Source organism: Elaeis guineensis, chromosome 11, assembly GCF_000442705.2.
Source record: "Elaeis guineensis isolate ETL-2024a chromosome 11, EG11, whole genome shotgun sequence".
NCBI lineage: Eukaryota > Viridiplantae > Streptophyta > Magnoliopsida > Arecales > Arecaceae > Elaeis > Elaeis guineensis.
In genome coordinates, this window is record NC_026003.2 from 115,221,111 (window position 1) to 115,240,547 (window position 19,437).

At 36.7% G+C, this 19,437-nt stretch overlaps 1 protein-coding gene across 2 annotated transcripts in view; it reads right to left on the reverse strand.

The window, feature by feature from the left end:
- Positions 1 to 1,805: 1,805 nt before the first annotated feature.
- The window catches only part of LOC105054014 (E3 ubiquitin protein ligase RIN2), a 39,071-nt gene continuing 21,439 nt past the window's right edge, over positions 1,806 to 19,437 (reverse strand). For both annotated transcript variants that reach the window (XM_073245483.1, XM_010935382.3), the window contains exons 7-13: positions 18,692 to 18,797; positions 13,368 to 13,525; positions 13,126 to 13,263; positions 12,976 to 13,043; positions 6,475 to 6,705; positions 2,209 to 2,578; positions 1,806 to 2,137 (exon numbers count right to left, since the gene is read on the reverse strand). In XM_073245483.1, the coding sequence (XP_073101584.1) occupies positions 2,078 to 2,137; positions 2,209 to 2,578; positions 6,475 to 6,705; positions 12,976 to 13,043; positions 13,126 to 13,263; positions 13,368 to 13,525; positions 18,692 to 18,797 (1,131 nt within the window). In that variant the 3' untranslated portion in view covers positions 1,806 to 2,077. The remainder of the gene's footprint in view (positions 2,138 to 2,208; positions 2,579 to 6,474; positions 6,706 to 12,975; positions 13,044 to 13,125; positions 13,264 to 13,367; positions 13,526 to 18,691; positions 18,798 to 19,437) is intronic.

Here is a 19,437-nt window from a genome sequence, read left to right on the forward strand (position 1 = left end):
TTATGTATGTATGTATGTATGTATGTTTGTATATATATGTATATATGTTTGTTTGTATATATATATATATATGTGTGTGTATATATATATATATATATATGTATGTATATATATGTATATATATATGTATATATATGTATATATATTATATATATGTATATATATATATATATTATATATATATATATATATATATTATATATATATATATATATGTATGTGTGTATATATATATATATATATATATATATATATATATATATATATATATATATATATATATATTTATTTATTTATATATTTATATATATATGTATGTGTGTATATATATATATATATATATATATATATATATATATATATATATATATATATATATATATATATATATATATATATGTATATATGTATATATATATATATATATATATATATATATATATATATGTATATATGTATATATATATATATATATATATATATATATTATATATATATATATATATATATATATATATATATATATTATATATATATATATATATATATATATGTATGTATGTATGTATGTATGTATGTATATATATGTATTTATGTATGTATGTATGTATGTGTATATATATATATATATATATATATATGTATGTATATAGATATATATATACATATACATACATACATATATACATATACATATATACATTCATACATATATATATATATATATATATATATATATATATATATATATATATATATATATATATCGAGTGTAGAGTTGAATGAGATTGATCGGATTTAGATTCAGTGAGGTCAAAATTGGACAATAGAAATCTTACATCGATAATCTAAGCTGTTGGGTGTGATGTACTGTCTCAAAACTGCTTGCACATTAAAAATCATATGATTTGAAGATCCCTATTCTATACATCAAATGATCAAAAAAAAAAATTAATTTTATTTTGTTTAGATTGTTAAATTTTTTATTATTTGATGCATAGACTAGAGATCTCCAAATCGTATGATTTTTTTATGTGCAAATAGTTTTGAGTTAGTAGATTATATTTAATAGCTTAAATCATTAATATAAAATTTTTATTGTAAAATTTTGATCTGATTAATTCTAAATCTAATCAATTTGATTCTAATCTGACAATATATATATCGAATCAAGATAAAACGAGATATACCATTACCTGATGCAAACCCACTTCGAATACTTTTTATAAAATCCATACTCGTTCCAAATTTTTTTCAAATTAAGTAAAATCTATCCCATTTGAATCAGACTGGATCAGACACCCAGTGAAACGGATCAATTTGCAACCTCTAGCCCTCCTTTCCCCCTTCCTTTTGAGTTCTTTTCTGGATACGTATCAAAACAGGTTTTAAGGTGATGGTCACCTCGTGATCTTCTCGTTGATAGCGCACAAGTGTGGAACGAGAAGGTTTCCCACAATTATCACCTTCCAGAACCAAACACACTTTCATGCTCTTTAAATGAAAATTAATAAATGGATTTTTTTTCTCGTTGGGATTTTCATTTCTTTTTCTCAACTTTCCTAGCATTTCAGTAGTACCTAATGTACCGTACCACGCAAAGCAAATCAACGAAGAGGCAACGGAAAGCCGAAAAATGTCGAACTGATACTCGTAATACCCAACTGAAGGGCGGGATTTCGCACAGCTTCAGGAAGATCGATTGTTCCTGGGACCACACGTTTCTCTGATCTTTCTCATCAATTATATCATGCACAAGAAGCCATAACAGATTTTTAACAATGAAAACATGATTAAAAAGAAGATTTGAATGGCAAATACTGATTTTGCACAGCTTATTAACATCAGGTGCAAGTTTTATTATACATGTTTGTGGGCATAGATTATCTACACAGATCGAAGGGATAAGAGCGATAGGCCAGAAACATGATTGATTAGGCGTTAGCAGGAGTGAACGGTTATAGAATTAATTTGACACCATAATTCACCTCTCTCCGTTGCTTCTAATATACAATACTTGCAGACACTGTGATATGTTAATAAAAAGCATATATACGTAATGGGAATGTTTGGGCTACTATTGAACTAGAAGAAGATTATTCACGGTAATGTTTATGTTGTTGGTCCGTAACAAGTCCTGCAAGAAGAGCAAAGCATGATGTCAGGCTTTGATTGGCTAATCACAAGTAACATCAAATTGGAGCATACCTGAATAATTAGTTCATCAGGTATGTGGGGCAAAACTTCTCGCACTCTATCGACCATGGCAAGTATCTCTGACGTGTTCCCATTTCCAGTGGGTGTAGCGTTTCTAAACTGGAGGCCAGCTGTATTTCTGGTGTACCTGAGGGAAGAGGATGGAGGAACAGAGGTACCCGAAGCATGCTGATTACGCCACAAGATCCAAGCAGCATCATCTAATGAACCATGAGCATAGTTATCACTGACAGATGTCAGCTGCCTCATCATCATCTGGACTCCATTAAGCCCACCTGACCTGATTCCACTGGATGTACCAGCAACATCCATTCCTTGATTTAGCCACGGAGGCACCCAACCGGAATCAAAACCAACTTCCCTGCACAGGCCAAGAGAGGAAGATTTAACATACCACATGCCACCATAAAGGTAATCCAGTGGTGCAGATCAAATTTTATGGCTTTATTTCTGTACAGCCACACAGGAGAAAACAGGGAACATAATTTATTCTGATAGTGCTTTTACTTCACAATAAGATACAAGTCCTTCGTTTGACTTTGCATTAACCAAACCTCACCCTGCAATCATCCATAACATGCAGCAAGCTGGGATATTTATGATGTTACTCAACACTTGAATAAAAATACAGAAATCATGATGTCCTCACCATTACATGCCCTCTTTCAGCACACCTGCATAAATTTTTTTTCAAGTCTAACATAACGCGTTATCAGAGTTTTTCTCAGTTCTAGACATTACAGAACAACTGCTCCAGCTAGCTACTCATCATATACATACTCCAGCTAGGGTTTCAAGGAAAGGAGAGTGGCATTGGTGAGAGAGAGGTAGGAGAAGAGGATATGGTGGATGGGAAAGGCGACAGCCTTCGGTTGCTCCTTGGTGGTCTAAGCCTGCATCTAGATGTTGTCTATCAGCAGTGGGTCCCAGGACCATGCCACATGCACCACCCCAGCATTTCAAAGTGGTTGATCAGGAACCGGACAAGATTTGGAAATTTTATGATGCTAGGGAGGATATTAGGGATTTCAAAAGGGGTATTGCTAGGGAGGATTTTAGGGATTTCAGAGGGGCATCACATACATACATACATGCATACATACATGCCCCTAGGGAGGATTTTAGGGATTTCAGAGTACGTACACGTACGTACATACATGCCCCTAGGGAGGATTTTAGGGATTTCAGAGTACATAGTACACACATGTATGTACATACATACATACATAGATACATATCTATATATACACATGTATATAACACAACCACGCACGCATGCATACAACTCAAACGCTTAACCAACCAGTATGTCTATTGGAAAATCAGATCTAATCATACACAAACAGGCTAGGAATGGCTCAGATAAATCCAATTGATCTGTTTCTATGTATTGTTTGGACTGGATTTGGGTACAAATCTCTGCATTTGATTGGATTCGGATACCAATTCAGATTTATAATTGCAAATCCTGCCAAATATGGACATAGATTTGAAGTTTTTAGAATTTTCTCAGATCCAGATATCCACATTAATATCAAAAGAAAAGGAACCCTCAGTAACCCTGTTAGCACCTTAACCATGTAACTTGCAATGTTCCAAATCCTATTTCCATTCGATACATTGTCACCCTCCTTCAAATCTCCTCACCATGCCCTAGGTTCTGCTTGATCGCCCCCACCATTGCCTTGCTACTCTCCGACCAATGATGAGTCCTAGCCCACTACCTGAGTGGCCTCCAGGATCTTCTGGTTTGCTCCCCTCCCTAACATACTTCGTGGTTGTGCCTTATAGCCATCCATCCCTACCATGCCTCCATCAACTGCTCCTCTTTGATCAGTGATGAGCGGCCAGCGGAATCAGCAACCTCAACCATCAACGAAAACACTGCTCGTCAACTCCCCAACATACTCCATGGCTGTGCCCTATACCCATCTTCCCCTACCATGTCTCCATCAACTACTCTCTGATCGGCATGTGGCTGGCAGCATCAGCTACCCCGTCTGTTGATGAAACCTTTGTTGGTCAGCTCCCCGACATACCCTTTGGCCATATACCCTAGATCCCATATTTCCCTCACCTCCATCTCCTGCTCCTCCTGGACTGGCAATGAGCAATGACCTCCCAACCTGTGATAAGTGCTCTCAAGCTCGGTCCTGCTCTTGCTGACCGAAATCAACACATCTGGGCAGCCAAGCCTTATAGGCCTAGTTCTCTTCCCTTACATCATGGGTCGTAGCTGCCCCTCGCTGTTGACAAACACCACCACAGCATCAACTTCAGCATCAACTGTGAATAGGTTTTCTCTCTCACACACCTCAAATCTCAGCTCCCTTCATTGATTGACAACCGACAAGCCCAACCATCTCCAAAGATTCAACTAACCTTTGAGTAGGTATCACCATTCTCTTCCCCCCCTCCTCTCTCATGCCTTCTCTTTGATAACTGGTACTCTAATAGCCATCCCATTGCCTTTGTAGTTGAGACTTGAGAGTGTTCAAAATTTGGATAGGAACTAGGAAGACTATTACATTAATATCAATCTGAATTCACTATAAGTTACTTTGATTATGTTTAGAAATATGTTACCTGCCTTTAGATTATATCATGAGATTTATACAAAGTGTAAAGAGTTAACAATTAAAAAGGAATAAGGTAAAAATTAATGATGTCAATTAATAATTAGTTAAGAGAATTTACTAATTTGATGTTTGATTCAATGCATGTTTATCTATTTGGATGATTAATAAGTAACAATGTAGCATGAACCAACTCGAATTTGTGAAATAAACAAATGTTTCTTTAATAAATGTTTATAATTATGTCAATTTATGATGTCAATTTATAATTAGTTAAGAGTATTTACTAATTTCATTCTTGATTCAAGGTATGTGTATCTAATTATATGATTAATAAGTAGCAATGTAGCATAAACCAACTCAAAATTTTGAAACAAAAAATATTGTTTCTTCAATAAGTTGGTTCATGACTATGTATTTGTGGCTGTGTGGTATAAATCTTAGATAAAGTCGATAACAGGTATTATTAATGTTCAACTTTAATTAAGCTGATGATTTTCTAAATATTTGCAACATAATGCTCATCGGTATTTATTTGTACATCATCATATTATTTTGTACCTTCCTACATGTGTTTTTGGTTACCACATATTTCATTTCTTGTAATTTGTATGCAGTTGTTATACATTATATCTCTTAGGGGGAGTTGAAGATGCAAGGTACTTATTATTTTCTTCTCCTGAATATATTTTTATACTTCGATTTTTATGATCTACTTCTTGCTTTCAGTAAATGTTTTCCGACTTATTTTCAAATGTTAAAATGCAATTCTTTCATTGTTTCCATTTTTATAATTATGTCATTAATGCCGGTTCTCATTATTGAATTCTGCTCAAAATTCAATTTATATCTGAAAAAATGTGTGACTTATATTTGGCTCTAGATAAAAAAAATATGGCTATGCTTAATATCTGATTGGTATCTATATCCATTTAGAAGAAATATGGATGTGCTTAATTTCCAATTCTTATCCTTATCCAATTAAAAGATATGGATACTAATTGTGGTATCCATTTAACATCCATCTCTGTAATCATATCCACTGAAAAATATGGATATAGATATGAATATTACCAAAATATCTCATCCATATCTGATCCATTTTCAGCACTATAAACAAAAGGACCTGATAACCTTGTTGGTTTTAAGTTGAACTGATAGAACTGGCCAGACGCAGTCTCCATTTATGATTGATTGTCATCAGACATAATTTTTGGACCCACATTTAAACAAGTTCTGTTGTGGCTTAACCTAACTTATTAATAGCCCTAGGTGCACTACCCTAGTTTTTTAGATAATTCCAGCCACTAAACAGAAGAACATACATAGAATGACAAGTTATAATTATCAATCATGCATTTAACTATGCTACTAAACAACATAAAATTGAGGACATATATTGGTACATTTGGAAATAAAAACAGCTTTCCAGAATAATATGAGGACCTTCATAGGTATGAAGTATAAAACTGAAAAATAAAGGGAGAAATGCCATATAGTATAATGCATGAAAGACATATGATGAATATGCATCTAAAAGAAGGTCACAAGCAAGGCCAACAATTGCTATCCCACAATGATATAATGCATACTGCAACTAGAAAATAGCTATACTAAGATATATGTAAAGCATTGTTACTTTGAGTATCAAAACAAATAGAGAAATAAAGTTTAAGATAACCTCCACATTGTATCAGAAGGATTCTGTTGCAGGTTAGGAAATGCCCCAAAAGGTGGTGCATGTCCAGATATTCTTTGTGGGTTCAATAATCCCAAATTTAACTGCTCGGCAAGTTGCCCAACACTGGCAGGCTCTCCTGTAGCAGAGCTGGTGCTATTTTGAGTACCAGATGGAAAAAGAGGCCTTCGACATGTAGGACAAGAATATACTTCAGTTAAGCCCTGATCTAACCTGGAAACAATTGCAAAGAAAATTAAGATACAATAGGAAAGAGCAAGCATAGCATTCCATCACAATTCATTATCAACTATGAATAGAAAACCATCTTTTATATTATAGAATGATGCATCTAAATCACAATATAAAGTAAATGAACAGGATGAGAACATTAGGACTGTCACTAATTAAGGTCCTGCTTACGTGCACGCACACACACATCAATTGCACAACCATGTGCCCATCTGAAAGCAAGTAGCTATATTCCATATAGCTATATACTGAATCAAATCAAAGTCAAAAACAACTCTTCAATTTTTTTAAAAAAAATTCACATATATAAGAAGTTAAAGCTAAATAAAAATTAAGGAAGATCCACAGGGACAGTTACTGATTTGACCCTGTCATATCTTAACAACAAATTTATAAAATATGGAGAAGAGTGAGAAGAAGTTGGTTCACTGCGAGGGGATCCAGATCTCCTAATGAATAAAACATGTTTGCTCTTCATTCTTGCCTGAAGCAAGCTACGTATGATATAGAACTTCTTGATCCAAAATTTAAGAAAAATAGAGACATAACACCCTAATGACCTATCCAAATGCCATGATTGTTGAAAATTCAAAAACATATTAAAAAGGAAAATAGAGATATGTATCAATTACTTATAAGCTCCATTCTTGGAACTATGAAAGCAAGCAAAATTATCCACTACAGTTAGTTTTAATTCAAACATTTTTCAAGCATCCTTGGTTTGCAGAAGTATTTAATTGTTTAACTGTCAAGATTAAAAATTTAACAAAATCAATTCAGTATCCGGTCTCCATTTTTGCAGCCATAAGAAAAGGTTTAGCTATCTTTCAATATGCCACTACACATTGATAAGCGAGGATCTTAAAATTGCAAGTTGCATTATGGAATACCATTCACTTCAAGAGGAAGATGAACCTATAAAGGAAAGGAAATGAAAATGTCAAGTCCTGGATATTTGAGATTTTAATGTGGATGTTCATTTGCTATGAAATTCTGAAACCTGGACTTGGTATCAGTACTAGTCCAAATAATTTTGGTTTATCTGGTGTTGATCCTAGTCTTTGGAAAAGAGACAAATGCCAAAATTGCAGCTAGGGGTGGTCAACGAACGAGCCGGCTCGGGCTTGACTCAGGCTCAGCTTGTTAAAAGCTTGGCTCGGACTCGGTTAAACCGAACCCAAACCCAAACCCAAGCCCGAGCCAAAATATAGGCTCGTTTGGATTTAACGAGCCGAACCCAAGCCGGTAAGATTGAGGCTCGAAAGGCTCGGCTCAACTCGGTGACTCGGTTGCAACCCTAAAATCTTCAGTATCCTTTCTCCCTTTCTCATTTCAATCCGCAGCGACAGCCTCCCTCTTCTCTTCCCCTTGCCTCCCTCCTTATCCTCAGGACCTCAATCTGCAGCTCCTCAATCCACCCTCCACTGCGCCGTTGCTCGTCCCAGCCACACCGCCGCCATCCCACCCCCTCCCCCTGCCCACGATCTGCTTCTGGCTTCCCCCAACTGCACCGCCGATGTCCCACTCCCTCCCCTTGTAGCTCCTCAACCCACACTCCACTGCGCCATCGTCCATCCCAGCCTCACCGCCGCCATCCCACTCTCTCCCCCTGCCCACGATCTGCTTCCCCCAGCCGCACCGCCGTAGTCCCACTCCCTCCCCCTGCTTCCCCTCTCCTCTAGTCTGCTTCCCCCTCCCCTCGTCTGTTGCCCGTCCCAACCGCGCCGCCGCCATCACCTTCATCTAGCACCGTCCCTACTTTCCCTCTCTTCGTTGGTCTCTGCAGCGCGAGCCTCCCAACCTTGTTTTGGCCTCTCCTCTTGACCGTCAACCTTGCTATTGGTGATAATAGCATCTGGATCTTTTTTTTTTTTGACTTTATGCATTTCCATCTTCTTTTGGTTTATGGGTATTGCATGTCGGAAGAAATTGTGTTGTTGCTGGAATGGGTTATTAGATAAAAGAAATGGGATAAAAATGTTCTGTTTACTAAAATGTTTGTCAATTTACTTGAACTGTGTTTGCCTAGAGCATATGAATAGTACAAAAAGATTTCTATGTTGTATGGTAAATTTTTTTTGTATTTGTTTTTCAGAGATGTCATCTCCTATTGATGATTTATTGGGTAGTATTCCATTTAATTCATTTGAGGACTCCTACGATGGCAATGATGGTGTGGATACCTCTAATTTACCCCATGACAGTTTAGATTATGATGAAGCACATTGTAATGAAGAGGATGCTAGGAGGAAAACAAATGGGGAGGGATCTAAGTCTGACAATCCGATTGGAAAAAAGACAAGAGAGAAAAGATCCGATGTGTGGAAGGACTACAAAGTGATAAAGTTGCCTAATAAGTCTTTAAGGGCACAGTGCTTTATTGTAAATCAAAACTTTCTCTCTATTAGTGGACCTACCTCTCATTTGGGTAGACATTTGAAGAGGTGTACACAACATGCCATTGCAAATGGAGCTGGAAGAAGCAAAAAATTTTGAACTTCCACCCAGCTTCTTCTTCAATTAAGCTTTCAAGTGCATTTGGATCGTGCATGACAGATGGTAAGTATGACCATGCCAAAATGAGAGAAGCTATAGCCAAGTGGGAGATGATAAATGAACATCCTTTTACCATTGTTGAGGAGGATGGCTTTCATTTGATGATGAAGGTTTCAAACCCATATTATCAGGCGATAAGTCGCCACACTGTGAAGAAAGACTGCATGCTAATATACGAGAATGAGAAAAAGAAATTGAAGAACTTGTTGAGAACTATCAACAAGATTAGTTTGACAACAGACTTGTGGAAGTCTAAGGCCCAGAAGATTGGATATATGGTTGTCATTGCTCACTTTATAGATAAAAATTGGAAGTTGCAGAAAAGAGTTCTTAGCTTTGTTCACATACCTCCCCCTCATCGTGGCATAAACATTGTAGATTGCTTATACAAGTGCATGAAGGAATGGGCAGTTGAGAAAAAAATCTTCTGAATATCAGTTGACAATGCTTCTGCTATATAATGACACAGCGATTGGGTTGTTGAAGGATATGTTTTCTAAAGCTAGTCCTATGGTAGTTAGGGGAAAGTTGTTTCATGTGCGATGTTGTACCCACATCTTTAATCTTTTGGTTCAAGATGGTCTTTCTTTGATACAAAAAGTCATTGAAAATGTTCGTGATAGTGTGACTTATTGGAATCAAAGTGAAAGTAGACAGGTGACTTTTAGTGAGATAGCACAACAGCTACAAATACCCGATCAAAAGCTCATTGTGGATTCTAAAACTCATTGGAATTCTACATATGAGATGTTGTCAGTAGCTGTCAAGTTTAGAGATGTCTTTCCTAGATTTCAAGAGAGAAATTCTAGTTATTCATGTTGCCCAGGTGATGGTGATTGGGATAGAGTTATAGCTATTAATAGCATTCTTGAACCTGTTGCTGATGCCACCAAAATCATCTCAGGTAGTGACTATCCTACGGCTAATTTATTTCTAACTGAAGTTTCTCAGGTGAAAGAAGTACTAGATGGCAAAGTTGATGATGAAAATGATTTCATTAGAAACATGGTCCATGCCATAAAAGAAAAGTTTGATAAATATTGGGGGGAGTGTAATTTAGTGATGGCTATAGCTGCAATTTTAGATCCTAGAGCCAAAAAGATTTCTGTGGAGTATTAGTTCCCTCAATTATATTCTGTTGAAGAGATCAAACAGAAAATTGAGTTAGTGGAGGGAGCTTTGAAAGAAATTTTTAATGAGTATGCACAACTGTATGGTGCTTCACCTTGTTTGCAAACAAGTGATGAAGTTAGTTCTCAAGATGTATCTTCCACCCATATGGCTTCCTCTTACACAAAAGATTTTCAGCGGGTGACACAATTTGTTAAGTCATGTGTGTCCACTCAACCCAATAAATCTGAATTGGATGTATTTTTGGAGGAACAGTTATATGTATGTGAAGGAGATTCTAGTTCATTTTGTGCATTAGACTAGTGGAAGGCAAATCAGTTCAAATATCCTGTATTGTCTAGAATGGCAGCAAATATTTTAGCGATTCCCATTACTACCGTGGCTTCTGAAGCAACCTTCAGTGCTGGCACCAGAGTCATTGACACTTATAGGGCCTCATTAGCACCATCAACGGTAGAAGCGTTGATTTGTGGGGGAGATTGGCTTAGATGTGCTCTTGGCTTAAAGAAGAAAACAAAGGTTAGTTTTGATTTTGAATAAGTGAAATTTAAATTTAAATTTTAAAAAAGTTGATCTAATCCTTTTTTTTTTCCTTTTACAGATTGAAAAGGAACCTAATGTCATTAATCTTCCATGAAGACTGCATCCTTGTGCTGTAATATTATTAGTATATGTGATTTTTTACTTTGATATTAAATTCTAATTAGAGTTGTGGCAGTATATTGTTGAACTGAACAGATTTTTTTTTCTTTTTTTATTTTGTAGATTGATAAGGAACCTGGAGGAATTAATCTTTCATGGAGGCTGATGAAATGATGTGCATCTTGCTCTTTTTTATTTGTTTTCTATCAAGCTGATGAAATGATGTGTATCTTGCTTTTTTTTTTTGTTTTCTATCAAACATTGATGTGCAACGAGCACTTTCCTGTCAAATGTTGATGTATTCGGGATTTGAGACACTTTCCAATGTAATTTGTTTAGGATTTTTGATTTTTGACTATAATTTGTAATGTTGTTGATCTTTCCTATGTTGTTTTTTTATTTTTTTTATTTTTTAAATATTAATTATTCTGAACAAGCTCGACTCGGCTCAATAAAGATTCGGCTTGGATCGGCTCGATTTCTTGAACTGAGCCAAGCCCAAGCCGAGCTCGAGCCGGATTCTTACAGGCTCGTCGAGCCCGAGCCGAGCTTCGAGCCGGCTTAAAAGAGAACCGAGCCGAGCCGAGCTTTGACTAGCTCGGGCTCGGCTCGGCTCGATAACACCCCTAATTGCAGCTCTATGCAAAGGACAAATGCAAATCTTGCCTCATCAACTTTCAACATTAGCCAAATGGAATTAGTTTAGAATTTCTAGACACTACAAGTGTTACAACTTTTTCTTTGTATTTTTTGTTAATATAATATGAGTATATTATTAAAAATCTGCCCGTTAACCTTGCCTAGCATTCAACATATTTATACATACACATACACTCTTACTAAAAATTGTATGAGTGTCTTATCAGGTTTGTTGGAGGATGAGCACGCTACTCCAAGAACTTTCAAAATTAGCGTCTGTACCCAATGGTTGCATAAGACAAGATAAAACCCTTTGTAAGATATTTTATAGGCAACACGCAAGACTTACCGAACCGCCGCAAATCAAGCGGTTTGGGGTGTGCTAAACCGTATCAGCGGCTAACCAGTGCAGTTCGGACGTTTGATTTGAAATGCCAACGAAGACAGCGAGGGAGAAGGAAAGAGAGGAAGAGAGAGAGAGGGATGAAAACAAAAGAAAAAGGCCAGTGATGGCCTACCGAGGCCACCGGAGGGCCGTCGAGGCCTTCGGGGCCCCTGATCCTCCACGAGATGTGAGAAGAGAGAGAGATAGAAAGAGAAAGAGAGGAAGCAAGAGAAGAAGAGGGAGTGGAAGGCAGCGGGGAGGCCGTCGGGTGGCCATCATGGCTGCCATATAGCCCAAAATAAACCCACGGCAGCCACAAGTTCAAAACAGGAGTTTGCCCCTGTTTCGTCATGTTTTTTTGAAAAATAAGATACATGACTATTTTGGGCCATAGGGCAACCACCTAGCAGCCCACCAGCAGCCTCCCTACCATCTTTCGCTCACTCCTCTTCTCTCCCTTCCCTTCTCTCTCTCTTCTCACATTTTCTCTTGTGATGGATCATGGAGCTTGAGAGGCCTCTGTGGCCCTCCAATGTCCACCACCGACATCTCCGCCGGCCTTCCTTTCTTTTCCTCTCTCTTTCTCCCTCCCCCTTCTCTCTCTTTTCCTCCCCGGTTCATCCCTTGTCCCCATGTCAGTTTGGGCCTGCTACAGTCCACTATAGGGGTGCACCGACTCGTACCGTCGACCGACCGACACGGGGTCAGGTTCCGACTCGGTGATCCTTGGGTAATGGTGGTTTATCATCTCATGTATATAATGCCTTCAAATCAGCTATATCCTAAAATGCAAAACATCAGCATATGGTTGAATTGCTGAAGCATAAAATTATATAATTGCACTGTATAGAGAGAGAAATGGGGGGATGCAGACTATAAGAGGGGCATATAGATCATACCAAGACCTCAAGCACGCAAGATGAAAAAGGTGATTGCATGATAGCTTTTTCGCCCTGGCCATTGGTTCCTGTAGTTTACACAAGCAATTATGTTCTCACAAATAGGTAAGAAACAACAGTTTTGAAGCATAACTTAAGAGAATTACTTACTCTGCAGATAGCACATTCATCATTGAATGCACAAATCTCTTCAAATGTAGCATCAGGAAGAGCTCCATTGAGAGAACTTAATGCCTTTCTTAACTTGATATATGCCCTGCCCCGCTTCACAATTGCACTTACGAGAGCCTGCTTATCATGACAGAGATAAGGAAAAACATTCAAATAATAATTTTCCCATTGATAAGATATTAATGCTCAAAAAGAATTACTGACAAATAAAAACACTTAACACGCAAGTTTAGGAAAAGGACTGCATCCACTAGATGAAATGCCATGCCACGAAGCCACCAAATGATCAAATAATGACCAACTGCTGTTAAAAAAGCCATCATCTCTAGGAGAAAACCGCAATTTCGAATGAGAATTCCCTTCCATTCGGACAAAGAACCTGCAAGAACAATCATAATTAAGTCATGATTCTGGAACACTCTTTTGTACCAACAACTTAGAAGTGGCAGGACATCAATCCAAGACAAATACAGCAGAAACATCCCTACATTGAACAAACTAAGATAAATATAAGGAACATCACACAAACTTAAGATTGTTATGTCACTACAAATTAGAAAAATATTTAAAATCAAAATCATCATAAAAGAAGATCAATCCCCTATAGATGATGGGAGTGAGGGAATGTTGTGACAGAAGATTGGTAAATTTCAGTTCCACTAGTTCACTGAGTAGGTAAGACTCCGCAAATTTCAATTTCTCTTCCTCGATCTCCAAAATCATACCTATTAGGTATAGCACCGGAGCCTAGTGACTGGGTAGGGTTGCCACATATCCATGGCATTCTTTAAGGAAACTCCCTTTCTAGTTACTACAGCCCTCTTAACTCTCCCTCTTTCAGCTACTGTTCTATGGTTCACCAACTAGCCAGCCCATGCACACACAACATACATGCACACATTCGCCCATAAACATGTACATGCATTTCTAGGCGAAACATTGAATTCCAAACAGTTATTGTTCAAGGGGATAAGAGATATCTATCAAATATGTGTTCCTCCTAAATTTTTGGTCATGTGCAGTGCATCAAACATGTTTCATCACATAAATGAAGGGGAAAGAAATATTAATTTAATTGGCTAATAAGATCACAACCATCCATCAGATATTCCTTCTGTTTATTAATAAAACAAAAGCATTCCTTCTCTCTGGATCAATGGAGCGATATTACAATGAGATAACTATCATCCAACAAATACAGAATTACTCTTGACTTTATTGCAAGCATCATCTGTGATGGAAACTTATACAGTATGACTTAAGAAACTCTAAGGTACTATTTGGTAAGGGATGATATTTCACATCACCCTAGTGAAGTGAGTTAGGTGATGTGATCACCTTGTTTGGTATTGCAAAATCCCATACAGTGATGAAGAATCCAGTGATAAATTCGATGATAGCATCATTGCATCGTGCAGTAATGTCACCACACATACCCTAGGTGATAGTACATTACCGAGTATTCGTGATGTGCTAAAGTTATTTTGGGACAACAATGTCCCTAGTCACTAAATTAGAGAGCAAAAAATCCTCCTCATCTCTTTCTTTTCATTGACCTTTTCATCTTCAATAACACCTCCTATAAAAGAACATCCCATTTTATTTATCTACTAGATGGCTATTTTATTTTTATTGACAGACTTAGTTAAATAGCATCGATGCCTTTTCTTTATTTATTGGATGCCTATTTTACTTTTATAAGCAGGTATAGTTAATTGGCATGGATGGATCATGCTAAACCCTTCATGCTTTTCTTTTCTTTATTTTATTTTGATGAACTAAATCATTCCTAACAAGCAACTCTGATATTGATGGTCAAAATTGGTTAAGCCTAGCCAAGCTCGATTATATATAATATTATCATAATATTATTTTAATAGCCTAATCAAAATAGATACCAATAATAATAATAATAATAATAATAATAATAATAATAATACACTTACCACAAAATAATAATAATAATAAATATTATTATTATTACTACTATATGTTTTTGTGAGGAGTTGTGAATGAAGAATATTTAATCAAATTGTAAAGTAATTATTACATACTAATATATAAGACTATTTATGGTATTTTATACATTATCACTATCACTACTTTGATGTACCAAACATAGTAAAATTCTATTTCTAGTGATATTCTAGTGATATACCAAACACAGTGATCATACATCATCCCAGTATTTACACATCACCCCGATGATCACATCACCCCGATAATCATATCACTGATGATATACCAAACAGCACCTAAGGGTAAAAGCACTTGATCACAAGTATTTCATCATTTGATGGGATCAAGCCCATTTATCAAATATTCCTTCCACTTAATCATTCATAGACATAGTATCTATAGAATGTTGATGCTCCAATATACACTACAAACACACCCGCACACACCGTCAGACGTTCAACTTATACTTACATAATTAGATAAAGGAAAAAGCCTCGCATGGGGCAGTCAAAGAGTAGGTAAAAACTTTTAAAAATGAAAATTAAAATTAAAATTTAAAAAAAAAGTGACCAATTCAGCCAGACAAAACCCAAATAATGGCATGTCCCTCATTTGCACTATACATGCTTAGTGCGAGGTTTAACTTAGTTGGCACATCAAAGAAATCACAAGGTTGATTCTTGTCATCTATTGCAGATAAATGGCTTCAGAAATCAGCTTGATAGTCAAGAACTGCAGAACAGGGCAGTTTGATTTAATTAAGTTTCAGTTGCATGGCTATGGTGGAAGTGAAGCATCAAATACTAGAAATAATGGGAGCGCCCCAGTGGTATGTAGCTATCAAATTGCATTGGCAGAAGTGAGAAAAATGCGAGTCCTGGCCCTCCACCTAAAATCCCAGACACATCATCAACTCTTCAAAATTTTTATGCCCATGTCTTCTTATCTTTTGACCTAAAATGTGCAACCCATTATACATCAAATTATCAAAGAAATCTATAATACCTTCATGTATCATAGTTTATGAATCCAGCATTCTTCGTTAGTGGCCAATATCTCTTCTGCAAATAGCATGCGAGCAAGGGATGAGTGGCAGGCATGTCTACAACTGTGACCATAAAATACCTCATACCTACGTTCGATGCAAAACTTCATAAAGCTAATAATAACTGGTAATTAATGTACCATGGGCAGAAACTGATAAAGATAATCCCAATTTGTGTGCTGCACTCCCTTTGTTTGTCTCTCTTATACACTCAGGTGAAATAATGACAACAGGTGAGCGAAGAGTGCGAAAAACATCCACTATAACCACCATCAAACCTGGTCCCAACTACCTAACAGATCCTCATTCATCAATCAGGTCCATGTAAATCAAAGGATCACACTCGATTGCATGTTCCCCATGTTAGTCATTTGATAGAGCTTGAAACACCCCTTCACCACATGATGGACATTTATACTATTGCCGGGACCTAAAGCCTGCATGTATCCGCCAGTAAAGCACAATATTGATGTAAAACATATTATTAGTTATCTTTTCACACCAAAATTTATGATTCATTGGTTACCTTCCTTTACTGTAATCCCTCTAATTAGACAGAGAAAAAAAGCTTATTTGAGGTTTTGGTGATAGGTTGCTCTCTTTGATGCACCATGAATGCTGCTAGGTATTAAAAATAGTTAGCATGTTTGGTGTTAGAGAATAATTAAGTTGAAGATACAAAAAGACGCCATTACCTAATTATGGTCACAGCAATCCAAGGTCATGGGAGAGGCAAACTGGGGACAGATCTAAGCTTTGGCTTTCCCTTTTCTTTTGCACAAGGCAGCCGCCTTAGGGCTCAAACCAGTATTATTGCAATTGTCAGCCCAAGCCTTTTGCCATTGCACCAAGCAATGCACCTAATTTAGTTAAAGATATGAAGAGGAAAAAAGGAATTAACAAATATAATGGCGGCTTGCTAACCAACACTCAGGCTAACCAATATTCTGCTCAATTAACAAAAGACAAAACTCTTCACAGTGCCAACTTTAAGTGTCCAAAGACTCCAGATATTGATAAACTGCTAAGATGACAATATGCTAAACATATTAGTGCAATTAGAAGCAATTAACAGGATCTGCAATTAAGTGTGCTTGTTTCTTGCCAGTTATAATTATACTTTTTTATGCAACAATAAGTGAAATCCGAAGAATAAATTCCCTTTGGCTGAATTTATGGGTGAAGAAATTGAAAATCAGCATATAAGGATGAAATGAATGTACATTTAGCATTTATTGAAATGTCACCTCTCTCCACCAGGTCCTTTGGGCCACATACACTAACTAGGAGCTTGATGGGATAACACAGTGCAGTTTAAAGTACCAAGAACTTTCTACCCACTTAACAAGTCACTATTTCATCTTCTCACACTTCTCTTCAAATTTCAAAATGAGCATTGTGACTTTCGCTGTGGGCAAATGCCTTGATCAGAGAAATGTTCTTTGGTCATTAGATCTAAAAAGAGTTCCAAAAGCATAGATTTCTCCGATGGATGTTACTAACACTAGAGCCAATTTTCAATGGATGTTACTAACACCAGGCATGATTAGGAATCACAAATCAGGGGTGTCCCAGCTTCCCCACAAAACAGGAGCATTGCATCCCCTGTTTCCCAACAGCTGTCCCAATTAAACATCCTGGTACGTCCTTAGGACACACTTTTTTATATTTTTTTACTTTTAAATTTCTTTTGGAGATCACCTAAGGCCAAGGGGACACACTTCCTCAGTTTCGCCCAGGGATTAGAAGACCCAAAGTGGCCAAGCCATCACACACCACTTGATCCAACATTAATTGAAAAATGAAAAAAAAAATATATCGGGGGTCACAAGAGGGCCGGCAGAGGTAGATGACACATATTTTCTAATGTCATTGCAGTTTCCTCAACGGATTGGGAGCTTCAGGCCACCAAATCAACAGAACAGAACAGCATATTGCATGTTTCGCCCCTATCCCAGGCAGGACGATCACATGATGCGCAATACCCCATGTGCGAGGGACTCAGGGTCCCGCATTCGTCCCAGATGGCGCAATCTCAAAGGAATAGGATGAGAGATGTGGGGGCTCCTTGTCCTATCAGAACTTAAAATCCATGATTAGAAATATTTGTTTTCCAAGTCAAACTTCAGAGCTTTAATCAAATGGATTGCTGACACACACACACACACACACACACACACAGAGAGAGAGAGAGAGACTTATAAATACGACTTATAAATAGGCTATCCAATTTTTAAATATTATTTAGACAGCTTTAATGATATTTAGAGAGCTTTAATTTTATTTAGACAATCCCTTTTTTTTTTTTTTTTTTTAACTACTTGATGCATAGGCTAGGAATCTCCAAATCCATGATTTTTTGTGTGTAAGTAGTTTAGAGATGGTAAGTCACATCAAAAGGCTCGGATCATCAATGTGCGACCTCCATCGTCCAATGCAAACTAGACCATATCTGAGTAGAGAACCACTCGACTGTACCGAGTCTGGCTCTCTATATAAACATAGACAGATAGATAGATAGATAGTAAAAATTATAAATACCTGCCGCTGTCTTGTAAGAAGTATCGGAGCCCAAGCAATCACCACTACTATCAATGGAATGCCGTTGCCAAATCTCAAGCAACTGAAACCCATGTACTATGATAGCCTATGAGAAAACAATTGCACATCAGAAAGATTCTGAACATTGTTTACATATATGCAAGGACATTCAAATTGTAATGTTAACTACATCTTTTCTAAATTATTCTAAACGTGAATAGAACATGTTATAAAAGATGTCACAGGGATCAGCAAAGGTGATGCTTCATTGATAATTTCCACCTAGCATAATTAGTTGTTAATAAGATCCCATAGCTATATACAATGTTTAATGCATTTCTTATGTAAAGCATCTCTGTAAGAACCATGGTAAAGATTTTCATACCAGAACTACAAAACTGAAGCCAGAGTGTTCTGTTTCTAATCAGACCTGATCTAAAACCATGGCCAGATAAGAGCTTGAGCCAAAACTTACTTTCTGGGCAAAATTTATTGCAAATGGTGCAGCATTTTGTCTAACTCTTCATTTATTCAATCCCACAAGGATCTTGTCAAATTTATTTTGAACAATGAGGTTCTTCACAAGAACTAGAAGTGAGTCGATATCAGATCTAAAAGAAAGATAGAAAACAAAAATTGCTGAAAGATTGGGCTATCAAGGAGCCTAAAATTCATAAGACTTACATTGTCATGCATTGGATTTCAATAGACGATAATTATACACTCTAAAATGATGCAAAATATAA